Source organism: Rattus norvegicus, chromosome 13, assembly GCF_036323735.1.
Source record: "Rattus norvegicus strain BN/NHsdMcwi chromosome 13, GRCr8, whole genome shotgun sequence".
Classification (NCBI taxonomy): Eukaryota; Metazoa; Chordata; class Mammalia; order Rodentia; family Muridae; genus Rattus; species Rattus norvegicus.
In genome coordinates this window covers 90,121,170-90,141,779 of record NC_086031.1, presented here as the reverse complement: position 1 = coordinate 90,141,779, position 20,610 = coordinate 90,121,170, and the positions used below count along the sequence as shown (strand labels likewise).

Genomic DNA, 20,610 nt, shown 5'->3' with positions numbered 1-20,610 from the left:
GAAATAATCATACAAGTAGGGGGCAAATCCCAGCTCGTCAGTGGCCTAATGATAGTGCATACCTGTACTATCATTACAGCCTGGGAGGGGGAAGTAGGGATTGCTGTAAGTTTGAGGCCAGCCTGGGCTACGTAACAAACCATCCAGGGCTATGCATTTGTCGTGTCTCAAGAGATAGAGGATGAGAATTACATAGTGATCCAAACTAAAGTCCTTACATTACTGTGGAGACCTCAGTCGGAGAGCATGAAGTCAGATTACTGGTGTCCACTGAGCCGTTGCAGGGAGTCTGTTGCCAAGGACTACACTAGGGACTGCATTCACAGGCCAGTACTTCCTTCTGCTTCAGTGATCCAAAGTGATATAGTGCAAAACATCAGCTAAACACTTGCCATTTATGGTGCCAGTCAGTTTGATTGTTAAGTATTTGAAAGCAAACAGGACATGTTCTCTACCTGAGAAGCCTGCTGGAACACTTGCTCTAAGGTAAGGTGGCTTCCCGTTAACAATATGATATGCAATACAATATAACAATATATGATATTTTCTACTCAACCACCCCTCACCTTTCCTCTGAAAACTGAAATCGACCCTCTGGCTTGTGATACAGGACCTCCCCCACCCTCCCCAATTTTATTTTGTAAGCTTTTCGTTTTAGAGTGACCGTTTGTACAAACATTCAAACTTTTCCCCAAAGCTTTGAGTTACATAGTTGGGAACAGGCTGCTTAAAGACTAAAAGCTGGATCAATCAACAGTTGCTGAAATGTGTCCCATCTTATCTTTAGCTGCTCTGTGTGCTGTGTGGAGAAGAAGAAGTATAAGAGACTGAGTTCAAAGCACAAGGCCCTGAGTGTTGAGGGAGGTGCAAATATAAACAGCCAACCGACAGAAACCAAAAGTACCAAAACTAAAGTTTATGATCAGTTTTATTTGCCTCCGTGGTTGATCTAGTTGAAGTTCTTTCCTGTTGGCCTTTATGTCAGCACTTCACTTTAATTTGCATTTATATATTCATTTGGGGTCAGGGCTGCTACAGTGAGTGTACTTGTTGAAGTCAGGGCTTCTGGTCTGTCTATCCTTCCACTATAAAGTTTGCAGGGATTCAGATCAGGTCCTTGGGCAGGTCAGCACGTCCCTTATCCACTGAACCGTCTCGCCAGTCTTTATAACTTTTATTATTACTGTTTTTGTTTTCTTGAGACAAGATTTTATATATTCAGGTTGCCTTTGAATTCAGTAAGTATGACCTTGGATTTCAAAAGAACTTCTTATCCTCCTTTGCAATTGCGGGTGTGTACCCACACCTAATTTTGGGGTGCTGGAGATTGAACCCAGGGTATCTTGAGTATTAGGCAGGCATTCTCCAGCCTAGCCACATCTTCAGCTCCCTTATTAACCTTTGTTAGAATGAGCTGTTGTTTCTTTCTGATCAATGAAAGAATGCATTCATGCTTTAACAGGGGGACACCATCTCTACCTCTGTGTAAAATGTGCCCCATGCATATCATGGGTCACTCGGCTGTTTTGTGGGTAGTAGGACAGCAGTTTACTACAGTGCGCATAGGACAGTGACTACTTTCTTCAGGGTACCACTGTAAGGTAAGGAAGGGCAAGTCTATATGCATTTAATAACGAGTCCTGAGACCTAAGTAGTGTGCCTGGACACGACCTGGAGTGATGGCACTGAGAAGTTAACTTTCTAACATTAAAATTTGTGCAATTAAAGCAGACTGATCAGGGTTGAAAGGGCGAGGAAGTTAATTATGTTCACATGGGCAACTTATTTATCCTGCTGTTGCTGTCAAGGGCTTTACATTAATTATTCCTACAGTTGTCCTGTCAATTTAGCATTTACTTTGTGCACATGTTTAATCCTTTATACGCTTCCTTACGACTACTTATCGACGCATACCCACAAGAAGAATGGCAAGAGGTATGTATGATTGGCAAGTGGCAGGAAGGTAGGTATTCGGAGTTCAGTCAGAAGGACGGACATAGCATCTTCAAGACATCTGCACTGGGGGATTCATACCAGGGTGTTACTTGGTTTTGCCTCTTTGAGGCAGAGTTTTGTAGCTTAAACTGACCTTGAACTTGCTGTGTAGCCAAAGATAATCTTGAACTTGTGACTCTCCACCTCCCAATTCTAAGGGTATAGGTGTGCACCATAATTTCACTTATTTTTGCTGTATGGCATATAATTAAAGACCCGAGTCTATCTTTTGAGATCTACTTGTCCCCTTATCTCATATTTATAATTGAGTTAGAATATTGTTTGTAAGCATTATATTTATAAACTTATAACTAAACCTTGTAAATAAGTTTCAAGCGTTTTACATGCTAAGGAAGAAATACTGCAGAATGTCTTGCTAAAGACCTAAGGATCTTACTTTTAGACAATTAGTAATTATGAATTTTCCTTTTAGAACCGGCCTAGAATGAACCAGTAAGAGCATTTCCGAATGGCACATGCTTTACTTTTAAGATGTTCCATTAGTACTTTTATTAATTTTCTGTCATTAGGGCAGTGGTTCTCAAACCAAGACATCTGCCCTCTAGAAGGCATTGGGGACTGTTGGGAGTCTTTGTTGTCAAAACAGGGAAGAGGAAAGGGTAGGGGAGGCTACACAGTATGCAGTGAGACTGACATGAGGGTATTTACCTCAGATGAACTCATGACAGCTCCCTTTCAACAGGGAGTCACCCAAACAAACATCAGTGCTCCCACGATTGAGACGCTCAAACCAGCTAAATACCCTGAATGTTCATGAGGAAGCTCATTTCTCTGTGCTCTGATGTCTCCCTGTTGTCCTCGGGATTTCTAACTAGGTCACTTGTTCTTTGTACCATGTCATTATACACAGTAATTCTAGTCCTTGCGCTGAGCCGCTTCATTCATTTCAATACTGCTTGTACTCACGCATCTCTCTCCTGTCATGTCGATGGCCGCCTTCCTTCTGGAGATCTAGGATCATGCAAACAATTCAGAATCGGTTAACACTCCTCATTTTTTTTGTCATAAATTTCATAGATTTTTAAAAATATCTCCAAGAAATAGAATAATTCCAAGACAATTCAAAAGGAGGATCTTTTCATTTGCTACAGAAAAAAAAAACCTACCCCAAACTAATATAAAAATAGCATATTTTGAAATGCTCTCTGAGAGAGTATGTAGCCAACAGAACAACTGAGAGAGTGGCTCACAATGGAATTGAAGTTACTTTGACACTCAACCAGGGGTTTAGCAGATGTTGAGACCGTGCTGCAGATGTCAACAGTAAGAACTGCTTAATCGTAGTGAAGTACTTATTAACACAGAGAAGACCCTTGAGATGGTTCCACAGTGCGGTGCAGACGTTCCCACACAATCATCACTTGTTGAGCATTTCTTATCCCAGTTTCTGGACCAAATTTTATGAATACAGATGAAAACCAACACTGGGCACTTACTTTTCCCAGGCACTCCTGCAAGTTCTTGTTATCTGTTGTTTAATCCCCATTAACCACCCAGGTTAGGTGCTTTTATTGGCCTCATTTTGCAGAAAAGAGAACAGACACTTTGAAGGCAAGGAATACATCACAAAGCTGGTAAGTAGGAGGAGGGCAAAAATGTGCTTCAAGTGAACTCTGCCCATCTGATGCCATAGCTTACATACTGTGACTAAGAAATGCTCCAGAATTCAGAGAAGTATCAGATCTAGTCCAGAGGCACAAGGAACTTCGTACATTCAAGGAACTGTTTTCATCCCCTCCAAATATTAATTACTTCTAAAAGCAAGTCTGTGATGATAAGCATTTGTGTTTCTACGTGGGATAAGACAGAGTGTTCATTACCTCCCAGCATCACTGAAAGGTAAGCAGTACAGCTCAGGGTCTACTGGGACTGACACGGATCTACAGTTAGCTAATACATAATATTGTAAGAGTATGACAGGCTGCACAAATGACTGGAGAACTCAGGCATAGATCAATGACTGCAAAGGGAAGTTACTCATAGGGAGATCTAGGAATGCTTCACAAATGGAAAGGTAGTTGGCCTGGACCTCAAGGATGGAGAGGACGAATATGGGCCAATTCAAGGGAAAGTATTCACAGTCAGAAACAGGGTAGAAACAAAGTTCTTGTTTGACTTGAAATGGAGCTCCTACCCTTCCAGTAGTTCTGGACTGTTAGGATTCCTAAGTGTATCCCTCCATAGGCTTGTGAAAGCTCAAGGATTTGAGGCAGAGATGGCCAGGACCTTTGTAATTGTCCCAGAATAGGTTTGCACTGAACCCAGCCTGTGATAAGAAGGAGACACACTATTCTGATGGCATTATTGCAGAGCCAGACTGGGGAGCTCAAAATTCTTTTCTGTCAGCACCTGTGCCTGGAGTCTGCCACTTCGGACTTCCAGTTGCATATCACAATCTATTTAATTTACTTTTTCCCTAGTGGAGAAAGAAGTATGGCACAGAAGTAGTACAGGAGAGAAATGTAAAAGTCGAAGGGAATTTCAGTGTTGACATTGCATTGGTTAGTAAACTAATGCTTTACTGTCGGATATGTCCATTCATGAAACTATACTGACAGACTTAGCTTTAATGGTACAAGGGAAACTGATGAGAAGTTCTTTAAAAGAAATCATCAGGCACCTCTCTAGCATTCAGGATTAATAGACTCACAGAGATCATTGAACAAAGCCAGGATATATACTGTGTCACATAAAGAGGGACTAACATGAATAATGGATATGTTACTGGGAATTTAATTTTTTTGTGGCAGTTTTGGTAAAGTGTATTGAAGCATTCACATTTTGTGCATTTGCTTCTATAACATTACTAGCAATTGTCTTAAAGCATGCTGATATATGTAAAATAAAGCTACATGAATTATAATATCTAGCTCTGACACACTGTTTTATATACTATTGGCCAGGTGGCATTATAAATGTTTTGTGAATACTAATGAACTCAACTTTTAGTTCAGTTCTGTGGATACTTAGATGGTATTATTACCCCATATTATTAATAGTTAAGAAAATAAAAGCTCCTGGCCATTGACCCATTCAAAGTCACACAAAAAAGAGAACGATACAAAATTGACCTTAGTATTAAAGTGTCTCCTTGCACCATCCTCAGATGAATAAGAAACTGCAAGAGATTCAAAAGTCCACAGTGTAAAACCGAAAGAGAAAGCAACATAGAAATAAGCCACTGACAAACCATTCAGGATCCACACCCTGCAGATCCTTATCCCAAAAGTTCGTCTCATTGTAGTTTATATCTCCAGCAAGGTTCCTGCCAGGAGGATGATAGCCTCCACAACTCAGTTCTTTATGGCCTCTGTATTTCTTCATCTTGCCCAACACTGACCTCCCACTCACCATGCCCCTGCAGCCTCCATTCATGACCAGTATCCAACACCTTTGAACAATGTCTTTACCCCCTTATTTTAACTCTGGTGGTTCCCAAGAACCTTGACACTCATCCGTCCCAGCTGATGTTTCCAATATCCCATGTTGCCAAAGACCAAGTACTGGAGACCACGGCACAGTGAGCCTCACTGCTGCTTACCAAGGCAGCGTTCATGCTATAACCCTATTATTTCGCCCATGAGACTGCAAAACTGAACTCACTACTACACAGATGCATGAGAAATACAGAGCTTCCTTGACTGGCCATCGCATTCCTCATTCAAAGACATTCACCTTCTTTCTGAATCATTTCCCAGCAGCTGGCAGTTGCCATCCCCAACTGTCCATTAAATTATACCCACTTGAGTCTATCTTCCAGATTGATAGAAAAATAGATGTTAGGTGTGTGTGTGTGTGTGTGTGTGTGTGTGTGTGTGTGTGTGTGTGTGTGTGTGTGTGTTTGCCCATATATGTATGTGTTTCTACTGAAAAATACATGTTCATTTTTAAAGATATAGAAAGAGTCTTAGGATGAAAGAACCCTACTTCCACCAAATCCAGAGGTAAGCAAAATGATATGACCCAATGAGGAAAGAAAACAACTGTTGGCCTGCTGCGCATATGGAAACTTCTTGAACACCGTCCCATAGCATGCTAAGCTCCTTAAGTAGTCTTCCTGTGAGCACACTGCCCAGACAAAGGTCTTGGTGGTGTTGCTCTGCTGCAGGTGTGACAACTGCTGGAAACAATTCAGGGGCTTGAGTAGAAAAAAATGGGTATGGAGATGGTCAGGGGGCAGGTAACACAGGCAAAGGTCTGCAGTGCATTTTGGAATAGGGGTGATACGCAAAGATTCTGTACCCTAGTGTATGTGCCTAACGAGTGGGCCTGTGGTAAAAATCTTGGAAAATGAACAACAACAACAACAAAACGAAAACAAAACCTCTGTGAGATTACACTAATGGAGATTTGGCATTTATCCAAACCAACCTGGGTCAGCTGGTCTGAAAGTCAGAATCACCACAGGAAGCGATTCACACTCAATTTGTGTTTTCGTGGGCTGAGCATTGGAATCAGCAGTTAAGATAGCCTCCTGGGAAATACACAGTGACTATTTGATGGGCTGGTGGGTGGAAGGACAGTTACGGATGGTGCTACTGTTCTGACCTAAAGGACTTAGTGTTCGTGGAAAAGGAAAGATAAATCCTCCCTTGGCAGTGAGCAAGGGAAGCTTGAAAGCTTGAGTGGTTCTGAAACCATCTTTGCTCTGACACCTTCTAGTCTTGCTTTGTGCCCTTGGACAAAACAATTATAACGCTCCCTCTAGACTCCAGTTCTCTTTGTCTTCCTGCTTTGGCCACCGGGGACTCAGTATGACTAGGACATTGGAGGAAATGATTTTCTTGTGTATCCCGATTCCCCATCCTGGTCACCAACATGGATTTCGCCTTAAACTTCCCACATAGCCACCTGATAAATTAATGCTTTAAGCTATAGACATTTTGTTCCTGAGTATTACTTTCCAGCCATGAATCAATGTTTTCCTTTAACGCATCCCACAGGCTTCTTATCTTCTTTCCCCATTCTCCTCTTAAGATTCTGGGTAGCTTACATTTTCTAGCTGATTAATTACTTACCCGAACACACTTCTTCAGTTTTTCATTCTTAGAAAAATACCCTGGTCCCTTAGGCTGGATGGATATTCTCTAGTTGAGTCATAGCATCATAATATAAAGTCACTTAAAATAGTGTTGCAACTATCTGCTGTATACCCTGTATCTCTGTAGAGTTTTATAAATTATAAAGTGACTGAATGGAAATATAATTAGGTACTTCTCAGATTCCTTAGGCTTTCAACTTCTTTTTGTGCCATTAGGCACAAAAACCCAACACCTTAAGGCTTCCCTAATATTTTTTAATTTTCTTGTTTGCCTTATCTTACATTTTGTTCCCTTGGTGCCAAATTATTAATCTGGCATGCTGGAGTGTACTTAGAAACTAGACTCATTGCACTAGGAAGGGCACCCTAGCACCATTCCATAGCTCATTCACAAGAGTTCATGGATTTAAGATGACCTCAAGCTTCCCTCTTGATCACAGGCAACTTTCTTTGGACAAATCTTTCTAGGAAAAACAATCCAGAAAAGGCCCTGATCAGCAGCCAGATGATCTGGGTTTTATTTTAAGCAAGATCCTGTGACCTCAGGCTAGTCATACAGTCAGCACATTGTCCACCTTGAGTTCCTTGAGTGTCCTCTGGGAAGCAGGAGTAAGTATGGAGAGGGATCTAATGGGGCTATACAGTTGCAGGGATCAGCAATTACCTGGAAAGAAGGATAAAAGAGCTAAAAGACTGCCAACTCGGGGTCAAGGTAAACAGTCTAAAACAGGGGTGTCTGTCTGAGTCTGGCTGTAGAGAAATAAAGAGTGAGCTGGAAGTCAAAGGAGTGAAGACCAATGAAAGCTGGTATTGGAAGACCTAAATAGTGGGGTGAGGTCATGGAAAGAGAACTAGTGGGTGTCTTCCAAGCAACCACAGGGTGTCTAGGGTGTCCATGCCCAGTGTTTTACCAGCTGCATCAACAATTATCCCTCCTTCCTTTAAAAAAATTACCATATTTAATGGACAAAAACACAGGCAATACTAGTGAGGAGCAGCATGAACAAGACCGGAAACAGCAGCAGATGTTTGAACTATGAGAATAGAGTCAGAGACCAAAGCATGAACACTGCCAGCCAAGTGACTCTCTTTTGGGGACTTGATGGCTTCAATAAGGCAGTTTATTATGAGTCACTACAGGCACAGAGTGGCTGTTTCTATCTGGCAGTGAACAATATGCATGCTTAAGGTACCAAGAATAGTTTTGAAAAATTTTATTTGGATGAGATTTTGCCTACACATATGCATGCATACCATATGTGTACCTGGTACCCAGAGAGGTTTAAAAAAAAACAAACCGAAAACACTGATGTCTGATCCCCTGGAATAGAAGTTATAGATAGCTGTGAGCCACAAGGTGGATGCTGGGATCAAAACCTGAGTCCTCTGCGACAGTGACTCTTTACCACTGAACCATCCTTTCAGCTTCTACTTTTTTTAAGCAAACTTTTAAAAACACACTTTAAAGAGTTCTAGCTTTTATGCTATTCTTCCTTGGTTTTGGAACTGGATCTTGAGTACTGTCCAGAAAGATTTGTGTTTTAGAAGAAATAGTTGAAAATGGAAATTGAGAGACAGTAGGAAGTAGATATGAAAGAGGTCATTCATTAGAACATTTTTTTAACCTAAATAAGATAAATCAAACAACTGTCATATTGGTGTTTTGGAGAATTATTGCTTAAATGGAAACTGAGCATTCCAACAGCTTGGAAAAGTTTACCAAATGACTTGAATACTGCAGCTAAGCATGGTGATGGAATGCATGCATTCAGCAGCGAGCAGATCAAGTCTCCTTTCTGAACACCCTACTTTACTTGCAGGGAAATGTTGATGAGTCCCAAGCTTGGACTTTGAAAGCAAGCTCTGTGGCTTGAACACTGGCTCAGTTAAATGACAATGGTAACGGTACTTCCTATGTATCATAGTGTTGAGAGGACTAACTGAAACCATCCAGGAGCTGCTCAGAACCAACCCTGACACACTCTAAGTAGTCTGCTTCTCTGTGTTAGTGGGTTAGAATGAACTAATTAACTGTTGGTGAAAGGGTGTGGAAGCTTTCCCAACAAATAGACATCTAAACGAAGTATCAGAGAGTGGCAACCTTGTTTAAAATATCAATCAGGTGTTTTCAAATATTAAACGGACCTCTACTCCTTAATGTTCAAATATGAGTAAAGGCTGCTAATTGTAAGAAACAGGACCAGGGCCTCACTAAAATGATCATATGATCCAAAGGGTATTTTTTTCCAAAGCAAACACAGTTTTATTTCTTCAGATGGGTACTTAATCAAGCAGGCAAGCACACCCAGTCAGGGTCCTGCTGTATTTTTAATCCTAACATAAAAGGATCCTGTGCCTTGTTCAAAGTGGTCAGATCTCCACCTCTCATTGGCTAATTTGAAGTGACACAGTTGCTGGCCCGGATGCAGTTTTGAGCACAGAGGGCAGCCTTGATGTTAAAAGAAGTGCTGGCCTTAGCAGCATTTTTTTCATTTTTGAAAACTGACTTCCTTAAAAAATTTAATGTTTTTTTTTACCCTACTTAACCCTATAATGTAAAAGGTAGCAGGTTTTGTTTTCCACAAAAGGAACAAAGTAGCTTCTTTATGAAGTAGCCTTCAAATGCCTTAGTTTCCATTGCCTTATCCTATGCAGATAAGCAAAGCTCAGCCTCACTTCTTCCTGGATCCGCAGGCTCACCCCATCTCCCTGACTTCTTGTCTCTCAGGAGGTTAAACTACCAGTTGCCCACAGGAGGTCTCCTCAATCTACCAAGGAGTTTCCTCTACCACTTTCCTTGAAGTGGGTGTGTCCTACTTCCAATGGAGCCCTACCACACTACCTCTTCTAACAGATACAGACATCCGGCTCTAAGCATTTGTTCTGTTACAATGTTGCTTGTTCAGTCTTGACAGTGATCTAGAAATATGCAACTAGATGTGACCATCTAGTGGCCAAAGTAGAAAATAACGCTGTTCTTGAGTATTTGACTACCCTGTATTGAAGTTCAAGAGCACTCTCCATTTCTGTGCCTTCTGCTTACTCTGCACCAACCTGAAGCAATTTTATTCTCAAGTGTACAATGTTAACGCCTCACGCATTAACATTCTACCAAGTTCATTCACATTCTAAATAAAGCAGGAGAACACACACACACACACACACACACACACACGAACAGAGAGAGAGAGAGAGAGAGAGAGAGAGAGAGAGAGAGAGAGAGAGAGCATTTTGTTTTTTCCTAGATATGTTAACCATCTTGGGGTCAAATGGATAATTATGAAAAAAATCTGTAATTTAATATAGGCAAATAAGCCTCAAACATATTCCTTTATTTATTTAAATCCTATAGACTTTATCGCATTGTTTCATATACTTTCTCTTTATCATTTCTAGCTTATTTTCTAGCATGGCACCTACTGTGCAGTGTATATGTTGTAAGCTTGTTGGCAAATGCTGTAAATGGTTACATAATCAAGCTGTGTCTCAAAGAACTGTTTGACTCAAGCTGATGCAGAGAGTTAGCATTTAAATGCCTCTGTTGCATCTCAGCTTTTAAATTCTTATGTATGTATGTATGTATGTATGTATGTATGTATGTATGTATGATGGGTGTATATATGTTTGTGTGTGTGTGTGTGTGTGTGTGTGTTCTTATGCAGGAGTGTTGGTACACACACATCAGAGAACAACCTCGTGTCTAGGTCTTTGCCTTCCACCTCTGAGACAAGAGTCTCTTGTTCACCATTTCTTATGACAAGCTAGCTGGCCTTGAAGCTTCCCTGGATTCTCTTGTCTACACCCCACTTTACATATAGAAGTTATGGGATTACAGATTGTGTAACTGCATCCACTTTTATGTGGGTTGTAGGGATCAGAACTCAGCTCCTGACACTTACCCAGCAAGCACTTTATCTACAGATCCATCTCCCCAGCCCTCAGCTTTGTCTGCTTCCTACCACATTTGCACCAACTCCATAAATCTTCATATTCATCAATTCAACATCCAACTCTTTTATAGCCCCTCCCAGTATTCCTCAGGCAAAGTAAGCCCCGCCTCCCTTGATTTCACCAGGTTCCAGACACAGCACATGACTCCTGCAGCTGCTTGCACAGCTGTCTCCTGATCGCTAAGAGATTGTTGTCAGCATTTATCGAAGCTGCCAGTTCCCAGTAGCTGGCAATGTGGGCATGATGTGAGCAGCACCATTGAAAGCCGACTTTATAGAACACTGTGTGCGGGGGTCTGAGGGTACACAGACCCACCCAATGGCTGCACGGAGCTTGTTAACAGGTACCTAGTTCTCCGCGCTCTATTTCCCTTTGCGTTCTTCCTTGGTGATCTGCTTCTGGTCCCTAAGGTTCTACTTTCCTCTGTCATCCTTCTCCCACTTCACAAAGGCCTGCTCCTTCCCCTTCTCAAAAGTTAGTCAGACCATGGAGTGTGGCCATCCAGGAAGGAGGAAGTCTCCAGGATTACAGCACAGGATAATTTAAAACGTGGATGAATGCTATTACATTTTATCAGTGAAGGCCAGCTAGACAACACAGCATGTAGAAGCATTTCCTGCCAAGCGTCATTGCCTGAGTTCAATATGCTGATTCATACATAGACATCAGATGGCAAATGGGGCTTTCCCCTTAAAAGTCCACGAATGTCCACGAAGAAGACCTAGTTTGTCTTGCTGTATGTGCACCTAAAACCAGTCCACAGACAGACAGCAATTTGAATAGGCCAGTGTCCAGCAATGGAGAACCCAGCTGGATTGAGGCACCAAAGGCAGTTGTTCTCATCCTGTCCACCCCTTGGTGGATGATCCAGTGACAGGTCAGTGTGGTTGTCACAGGGCCATGTCCTCCAAACAGGGTCTAGATGAGAGTGCTTCACTCTTTGCTGGCCTGGTGTGTTTAATAAGTTCTTTGGTCTGATTCTTCTAATGTTTTAATAAACCCAGCTCATGCTCCCAGATTACCTTGGCAAGTTTACAGGCGTCACCAGTTTACTTTTTGGACTGTTGCGTATCAGTCTGTTTCCTGTGGGTGGTGCTGGGCAGAAGGAGGTTGTCATTGGCAGGTAGCATCTAAATGAACAACAGGTGCAGTCACCCCACCTCTTTCTGCACTCAGAAGGGAGCCAAAAGCTGTGTTTGTAAAGTGGAATCACCCTTTGGGGATCCCTGCTGGGGACCACAGCCAGTCACTTGATGTGAGTTTAGGACTGACACCACAGTCCCAGGGAGCTCATGTTGCGTTTTTATTCTTTTCCACGGAGAAGTATCCACCCAATACTTCTGTCTTTCATGATCCATTTCAGGTATATCTTTGTAAGGTTGCCCCCCCCCCCACCATGCAGTCCACGGGGATTGCTCTTTTCATTAGCTCATTACTGTGTCTTATCCCTAACATAAAATGGCTCTGTCCATCTCGTGTTGCCCTCTCCTGCTGCATAGAGTTAGCCTTGCTTTTATGGGAATGCCTGAGCAACCAGATGAGAAGGATCCACACCTCTAAGTCTTTCAAGGTCTAGTTGAGTCCTAAAATAGTCACTTCCCACACCTTACCAACATAGCTTTAGCTAAGATCATCTGTAGGGGGAGTGGAGAAGTCAGTCTCCTTCTTCTGCCAGTAGGTGGCATGAAGGCAAAACCATGGGGTTCATTTTGGTTTTAGTCAGCCTGGAGCCCTTCATATAGAATTTTGCTGGTATATAATGGATTTCCTTAAGGGCATTAATTATCCCAGTTTATACATATATATGATGGTGCTTTGGTCATATCCACCCCTTTCCCTCTCGGCCTTCCCCACTCATATTGGACTACTCCTTCACAAAACTGTCTGGACTCCTCCTCCCTTGCCTTATAGTACACATGAGAGCAAACACACGATGGTATGGAGAAAGCCATAGACTCCCGATCAGAGTTTGGTTCTCAAAACAGTCTCCACCACTTCTTTTGCATTCCATATTGTTCTTAATGTCTGTACTACATGAAATAATGAGACTCAACACCCGATAACCTGATGAGATGACTGGAAAGCAGAGACAAGACAGCCCATCCACCCTCACCTTCCTGGGGAAAGCTCTAGGACTAAGTAGAGGACAGCATACAATCTGTGTGTGAGAGGATAAATGTGTTCAGGTGTGTGTGTGTGTGTGTGTGTGTGTGTGTGCGCGCGCGCACCATGGAGTGTAGGTCAGAGGTCAGTAGCCACTGTCAACTCTGTTCTCTACCTTGTTTTGTGAGACAGGGTCTCTTACAGGCCTGGAGTTCACTGGACAGGCTGTCACATAGATATGCTTGACTTTCTGTGTAGGTCTTGGGAATCAACTCAGGTCCTCATGGCAAACACTCTACTAACTGATCCATCTTCCCAGTCTATAGTAAATATTTTTTACTCAGAACCACAGAGTGGTGGAGGGATTGCTAATATATCACTGGGTGTAGATTGCTGTGTGTATGCAGATGAGGGCAGGCACACCTGTAGGTGTGAACCAGGAGAGAACCTGTGCTTGGGCAGTTGTGAGGAAGGCGGGCTGAGAATTTTAGAGACAAGTACAGAGAGTACAGAGAGACAGAGAAGGAAGGAAAATGGAGGGAGAGAAGGATGATCCAGATTCTCTTAAATAGCCATAGGAAGCTATGAATATCTTATAAGGGATAGATAATTACAGGACAATTTGTCTTATCTAGGTGGGCAGTTTATATCAATTGGCTGAGTTCATTGTGTGGACGTTTTGTGGGGTGAGAATTTATCGATATAAATCTGATTGATAAATTACGAGCCTCTAGAGTTTTGATTTTACTGGGTTACGGGGATTTGTGACTTCTAACCGCAGGGGCTGGATGGGTGGGAATGTGAGAATCCACAGCAAGAGAAGCTTGGAGATGGGTGATCACCACATGGGGCTAGCCATGGAGGCTGCCCCCGGGCCAGAGAGTAGCTGGCATTAGCATGGGGTGGTGCCCTTTTTTTATATTTCATGCAACAACTGGGGACTGTAGTTTAGGTCATTTCAAGTGGAACACTGTGAAAGACTAATCAGACTACAGCTACAGTTCATTTATCCACAGGTCCTGCCCAGCAGGATCTGAGAAAGGCAGGCCTTGCTCCTGCCCCTTCCCACCATAAGTCAATGTCCTGCCCTGTGTCCTCTCTCTTGGCCCTGTGCTTTTCCGTACCTTTGCACTCATTGCTATTCACTGACTTCCTGATTTTCTTGGTTTTGCCATTGCACTTGAAGTCCTGTATGACAAATTGTTATCTCTAGGACTTTATGCCTACTTTCTGGCTTCTGATAGGAATGTAGATTGACAGTAAATGGTCAATAACTGAATAAATGAGTTACACTTGAACATAATCATATCCCTATGCCCAGTTACTATGCCAGTGTTTTGGTTTGCCTTCAAAAATTCATTTATTCATCTCTTATTTTGAGACTTAACTTACAACAGTGAAATTCTTTTTCTAAATGTTTTTCTAAATCATATCTAATGGAAATCAATGACAAATTAAACGTCAAACTTTAACATTTGAAGTTAATCATAAAATTAAATATCATTATATTTATTAATAATATTTATAAGGTTCATAGAGTCAACTATATTTTAAAACTCAACTTCCTTAGCTTCTCATCTTTTTAGATAAATAATTAAAAGGTATGTCATTCCTGGTGTAAGGTTTTACTAGACTAAAGCTGATTTCTGAAATAACACATCTAATTTAACTGAATCTGTTACTATAGGTTGAACTGAGGTATATATGTGCCATTTTCTGTCAGTCTCTGCTTTCTGAAGTGCTGTTTCTTCATACTGTGTTCCCAAACCCAGGCTTCTTTTGTTCCAGAAATAGTACATACTCAGCAGTTACTAACGGTGTATGTATCAGACGACGGAATAACGCTGCCCCTCCACCCTTACACATGTGAAACACATGGTTCCAGTGAATAGTAACTGTTTTGCCAATTCACAAGCCAGGTGTCTCTTCACTTTTTTACCCACAGAAATCTATAATGTAAACAAAAATCTAGGACCTGAGACATCATCTTACTCTCTGGAAGCCATGCAACAAGGTAGTCAGAGTGCTGAGATTGGTCCACATAACTCCCTTTTCCCCCCAGAAGTAGGACTTTTTATTTGTCACTAGTAAAACTCTGGATCTTAGGCAGGTTCTTGGACTGGTGGTTTATGTTCACCATCCTGTTCAACTTTAGCTCCTGCCCCATCACCAGTTGTTCTGCTAGAACTAGGCTTTCACCATGGAGCTCCATGAGTTTTCCCAACTCAAACCTGGGTTCCTTCACCATTTTTACTTCTCTAACAAAGACATCATGGAGATGATAAATGGACTGGCACGTCTTCTCTATGTCTTTCCCAATGCTGTCTACAATCAGTTTACTAACTACTTCCTTCAAGTCGTTTGTCTGCACTTCTCCGGTCATCATTTCCATCATCTTCTTCCACATCTGGCAGACCTGCTGGTGCTGCACAAAGGACATCTTATCTGGTTGTTGCTTTTTTTAGTGACACCAACACAGAAGAGTCAGATCAAGTACCCGTCGGTCATCTTGACATCAGCATGAGCTCCAATCATGGTGGTCTGCCACTTTTTGACTATGGAGCACATTTTGTCCCCAGTAAGATCCATGCCATGGAAGTTAGTCAGACAGTTTTTGCCCTGAACGTCCTCAGTAATTAGCTTGAATTTTCTAAATGCAGCTTCATCATTCTGTAGATTGGTAAGTCTCACCTCAAACACACGACCCTCGAGGCCATCAGATGCAGTTTTGGTCCCTTGAGTCCTTGTGACTGGTGTTTCCCCCTGTTCCTAATATTGAACATTGCTGGAGCTTTCACAGCGGGACCAGACTTTCTTAGAAAATGGATCAACCAATTTCTTTTTAGCTCCCTTCTTGCTACCTTTCGTCAGGTGCTTGTTCTTGCCAACCATCATCGTGCTGCTCAGAGAGCCAAAAGCAGTTCATGTACCTCATAACAGGGCCCCCAACACCTTCATGCTGCCTTCCCACCCACCCCCCCTTTTTAAAAAAATAATTGAATATTTTTTGTTTACATTTCAAATGTTATTCCCTTAACTGATTTCCCGTCCATAAGCCCCTTATCCCATCCCTCTCCCCCTTTTTCTATGAGGGTGTTCCCCTCCCCAACCACTCCCTCTTCCCACCCTGACATTCCCCTACACTGGGGGGGGGGGAAGCCTTGGTAGGACCAAGGGCTGCTCCTCCCATTGGTGCCCAACAAGGCCATCCTCTGCTACATATGCAGCTGGAGCCATGGGTCTGTCCATGTGTACTCTTTGGATGGTGGTTTAGTCCCTGGGAGCTCTGGTTGGTTGGTATTGTTGTTCTTAAGGGGTTGCAGGCCCCTTCAGCTTCTTCAATCCTTTCTCTAACGCCTCTGAAGACCAGTCTTGTTTTCCTTCCCTGTGAGAGCCCCAGGTTGCAAAGGGACATGCCAGGCATGGTGTGGCATTGCGGTATGGGAGCTCTTCTTGTCTATTCAGGCTGCTTTGTTTACTTCTGTATTACTGACAAGAACACTTGACAAACAATTTAAACGAAGAAGGATTTATTTTGCCTTGTGGTCCTAGAGGGTTCTAAACATATTGGTGTAGACAGTGTGGTGAAAAAGTGCAGCTCCTCTCCTGGCTGGACCTCATGTCATGGCTGGCCCTGAAATGGAGAGTGGGTGGATGTGGGAGCTGGTGGGCTTTTCTGCTCGTTCCATTTAGCAGAACTTTGGGCAGAGGCTGCGTCTTTTGGGACTGGGCTCATTTCAGGGCTTTGGTCTTTGTCCTACAATCCACATGCCATTTTTATTCTTCATTTTCTTTTATAGGTAAATGCATTGCTAGTTGATTTTCCTGGGGAGCCTGATTTGTTACCACTTTGAGTATCTTGCTATTTCTAGAATATCCCATTGGCTTCAGATTCTCTGCACAGTGTTTGTGATGGGACATGTGGTTTTCCAGGGGTTTTCTCCCCATTCATACTCTACTTTTCCCTTCTGTCTTGCAGGGTTTGTTTCCATTACCACCCTCACTGTGCTGGCTTATGAACGTTATATCCGTGTGGTACATGCCAGAGTGATCAATTTTTCCTGGGCCTGGAGGGCCATTACCTATATCTGGCTCTACTCTTTGGCATGGGCAGGAGCGCCTCTCCTGGGCTGGAACAGGTACATCCTCGATGTACATGGACTGGGCTGTACTGTGGACTGGAAATCCAAGGATGCCAACGACTCCTCCTTTGTGCTCTTCCTGTTTCTTGGCTGTCTGGTGGTGCCCATGGGCATCATAGCCCATTGCTACGGTCATATTCTGTATTCTGTTCGAATGGTGAGTTGAAGGCTGCTGATGTCCCTCTCCAAACCATGTCCATATCTGTCATCTGATGGAAAAAACAATAAAACTCTTCCTAGATGATCAGTTAGTCATCCAGAATTGAAAGACTCTATGGGCCTTCATCTCTGGTAGAACTTGCCCTGTGAGTCATTCCCTAAGATCAGCGAGGGATGACAATTGCTCTCTATGTACCACCCTCTGACACCAAAAGAAGCAAGAAAAGGCGGATGGACAGTTCCAACCTATACCCCACAGCACTCCCGACAGTTAAGAATTCTGACAGGGAAAGTTACAATTTCCATAGATTCATTTCAAGATCACACGAACCCACTTATGAGAGATTGGGAGAGGTGTAAAGCCTGGAACACACACTGATCAGCTCGCATGTGGGAACTGGCCAGGAAGAGAATGCAGTAATTGATATGGGCCCAGCACATGGCAACATTAATTTGAGCCACGTGCCCGTTCCCAACTGCTGTATGTTTGTTAGGGTCATGTATATGCTCATGTACATGCATATGTCTGTATGGCTGATCAGCAGGAGTAGATCTAAGAGAAGGGGTGAAGTGACTAACAAAGAGATTTGACTTCAGCTTATGCCATTATTGGAGCAGAGAGCTCCAAGCAAACAATTGTTTTGAGCTACAGGCTTCTCTCTATAGATTGCCCATCACGGCACAGGTCTGTGACCTATGACCTGACTGGAGAATTTATCAATCAGTGCTCAACAAAACAGTTTCCTCTATCATGAAAGACCACACACCTTTTGGGTTGTCTTTTGGGGACTTGAAAATCTAGATAAAATAATTTATTTTACCTTCATTAAGTAAGTTAGAAAAGCATTTGAAAACCATCAAAGGGAATTTAATGAGATGGTTCCTGTGGATAAAGTTCGGATCCCCAAAATCTATGTAAAGCCAGGTATAGTGCAGTAATGTGTATCTGTAATGCAAGCAGTTCTATAGCAAGATGAGAAGCTGAGGCAGGAGAATCTCTTGAAACTTGTAGGCTAGCTGAGAGACCTCATCTTATCTGAAACAAGGTGGGAGATGGGGGCCTACACTGGAGGTTGTCCTCTGAGCTCCACACATGTGCTCAGATGTGTGCATGTGCCCATCCTCTCCATGTTTCCCTCCCTGTCCTTCTCCCTTCCACCCCCCCCCCCCACACACACACACCATAGAAAATTCTAAGGGGCTATTCATTCAACTCAACCACAGTAGGCTTTAGTTGAAGGAAGTAAAGACCTGAGAGATAAAGGCAGGCCCAGCTGCAAGCTTTAGGTCAGAAGTCAACCTCCTGTGGTCCTGTACTTTGTTTCCACCAAGTCAGGATGAACAATGGTGGCCGCTTGTCTGTTCCAAAAGGAAAGGGGCCATTTTCAGTCTGATCCTTTCTCCCTGCAGCTTCGCTGTGTTGAAGATCTTCAGACAATTCAAGTGATCAAGATGTTGCGATACGAAAAGAAAGTTGCCAAGATGTGCTTTTTGATGGCCTTTGTCTTTCTCACCTGCTGGATGCCTTATGTTGTAACCCGCTTCTTGGTGGTCAATGGCTATGGACACCTGGTCACCCCAACTGTGTCTATCGTTTCTTATCTCTTTGCTAAATCGAGCACTGTGTACAACCCAGTTATCTACATCTTCATGATCAGAAAGGTAAGCTCTGGCATTACAGACTTTTTTTTTTTTTACCCTGGGTAATAAGTAGAAATAGATTTTTCTGAGTGACAACTTAGAACAGTGTCAAGGATAAATAAATCAACCAATCTAAAGAAAAAGAACCTAAGTCAAGAATTTTGAGGGAATGTGGCGGGGAGAAGGCTCAGAGGCTAAGGGTGCCTGTTACTCTTCTAGCAGAATTTGAGTTCCAGAATATCCCTGTCGGGTGGTTCACAACTGCCTGTAACTCATACTCCAGGGTATACAGTGTTCTCTTCTGGCCTCTTCAGGTATAAGATGTACACACGCACGCACACGCACACACACACACACACACACACACACACACACACACACACACATACACACAAATAACAACTTAATAATCGACTTTATCGCTCCACTTTCCTCTGCAGTTTCGGAGGTCCCTTCTGCAACTCCTCTGTTTCCGCCTGCTGAGATGCCAGAGGCCTGCTAAAAACCTCCCAGCAGCTGAGAGTGAAATGCAGATCAGGCCCATTGTGATGTCACAGAAAGATGGGGACAGGCCAAAGAAGAAAGTGACATTTAACTCTTCCTCCATCATCTTCATCATCACCAGTGATGAGTCCCTGTCAGTCGAGGACAGCGACAGAAGCAGCGCATCTAAGGTCGATGTAATCCAAGTGCGTCCTTTATGAGAACGGAAGACAGTCTTACCTCAGCTGCGACACAGTGGCCCTGTCAGGAGTGCCCCCCAGAGTTCCCATTTGGTATAACAGTGACAGAATCTCTGTGGCCCTGCAGGGAATCCGAATGGCCCATGCGCTGTCTGTCTTCAAGAAGTGACGGAGCAAGACAAATTACTTTAACTCAATGGGTGCTTTTTAACTTGAGAAACTCCTGGTGGCACAAGATGAGCGTCTGGCACCACCGTCTCCTATGCCAGGATTTAATATTTGAACGACTGTATTTGCCAAAGCACATAATACATTTTGTCTATCAAATGTGTCCCACTATAAAACTAACTGTCTCACATACACGTGTACAATGACTGGACATCTGGAGTATGTTGCAGTATTGGGTCCTATTTTGTGCCATGTTGTGTGTTTGACCAATTCAATCTACTGAGATAATAAATCAACCCCCACTTTTATCTGAAAACCAGAGGCTGTTGTCATGTGTGTGGTACAGCTGCGAGGGCTTCAGATCAAGAAAGTCAGTTCCAGGGGCTGGGGATTTAGCTCAGTGGTAGAGCGCTTACCTAGGAAGCGCAAGGCCCTGGGTTCGGTCCCCAGCTCCGAAAAAAAGAACCAAAAAAAAAAAAAAAAAAAAAAGAAAGTCAGTTCCAGAGGATTCTGTAGGAAGCACTGTAGAGAAGCAAAGGGACTTCGCAGTGGTCCTGTGAACCATTGGTACCACAGTGGAGAACAGGCATGGGAAAGGGGTATTGATTGATCGATTCCTCCGTCTATTCCTCTCAGAAGTCAGTTCGACCAATTTTCCTTTCTTTTTTTTAAGTTCCCACTATTCTGTCAAAAGTTCTGCCCCAGA

General features: G+C 42.9%; 1 protein-coding gene and 1 pseudogene across 1 annotated transcript in view; one reads left to right on the top strand and one right to left on the bottom strand.

Moving 5' to 3' along the window:
- Nucleotides 1-20,220, top strand: part of Opn3 (opsin 3) — a 30,517-nt gene extending 10,297 nt beyond the window's left edge. Inside the window, exons 2-4 of the mRNA NM_001191933.1 lie at nucleotides 17,091-17,410; nucleotides 18,823-19,074; nucleotides 19,494-20,220. Of these exons, the coding sequence (NP_001178862.1) occupies nucleotides 17,091-17,410; nucleotides 18,823-19,074; nucleotides 19,494-19,757 (836 nt within the window). The 3' untranslated portion in view covers nucleotides 19,758-20,220. The remainder of the gene's footprint in view (nucleotides 1-17,090; nucleotides 17,411-18,822; nucleotides 19,075-19,493) is intronic.
- On the bottom strand, nucleotides 11,318-16,048 carry LOC134481596 (small ribosomal subunit protein eS1-like; annotated as a pseudogene).
- Nucleotides 20,221-20,610: the final 390 nt, after the last annotated feature.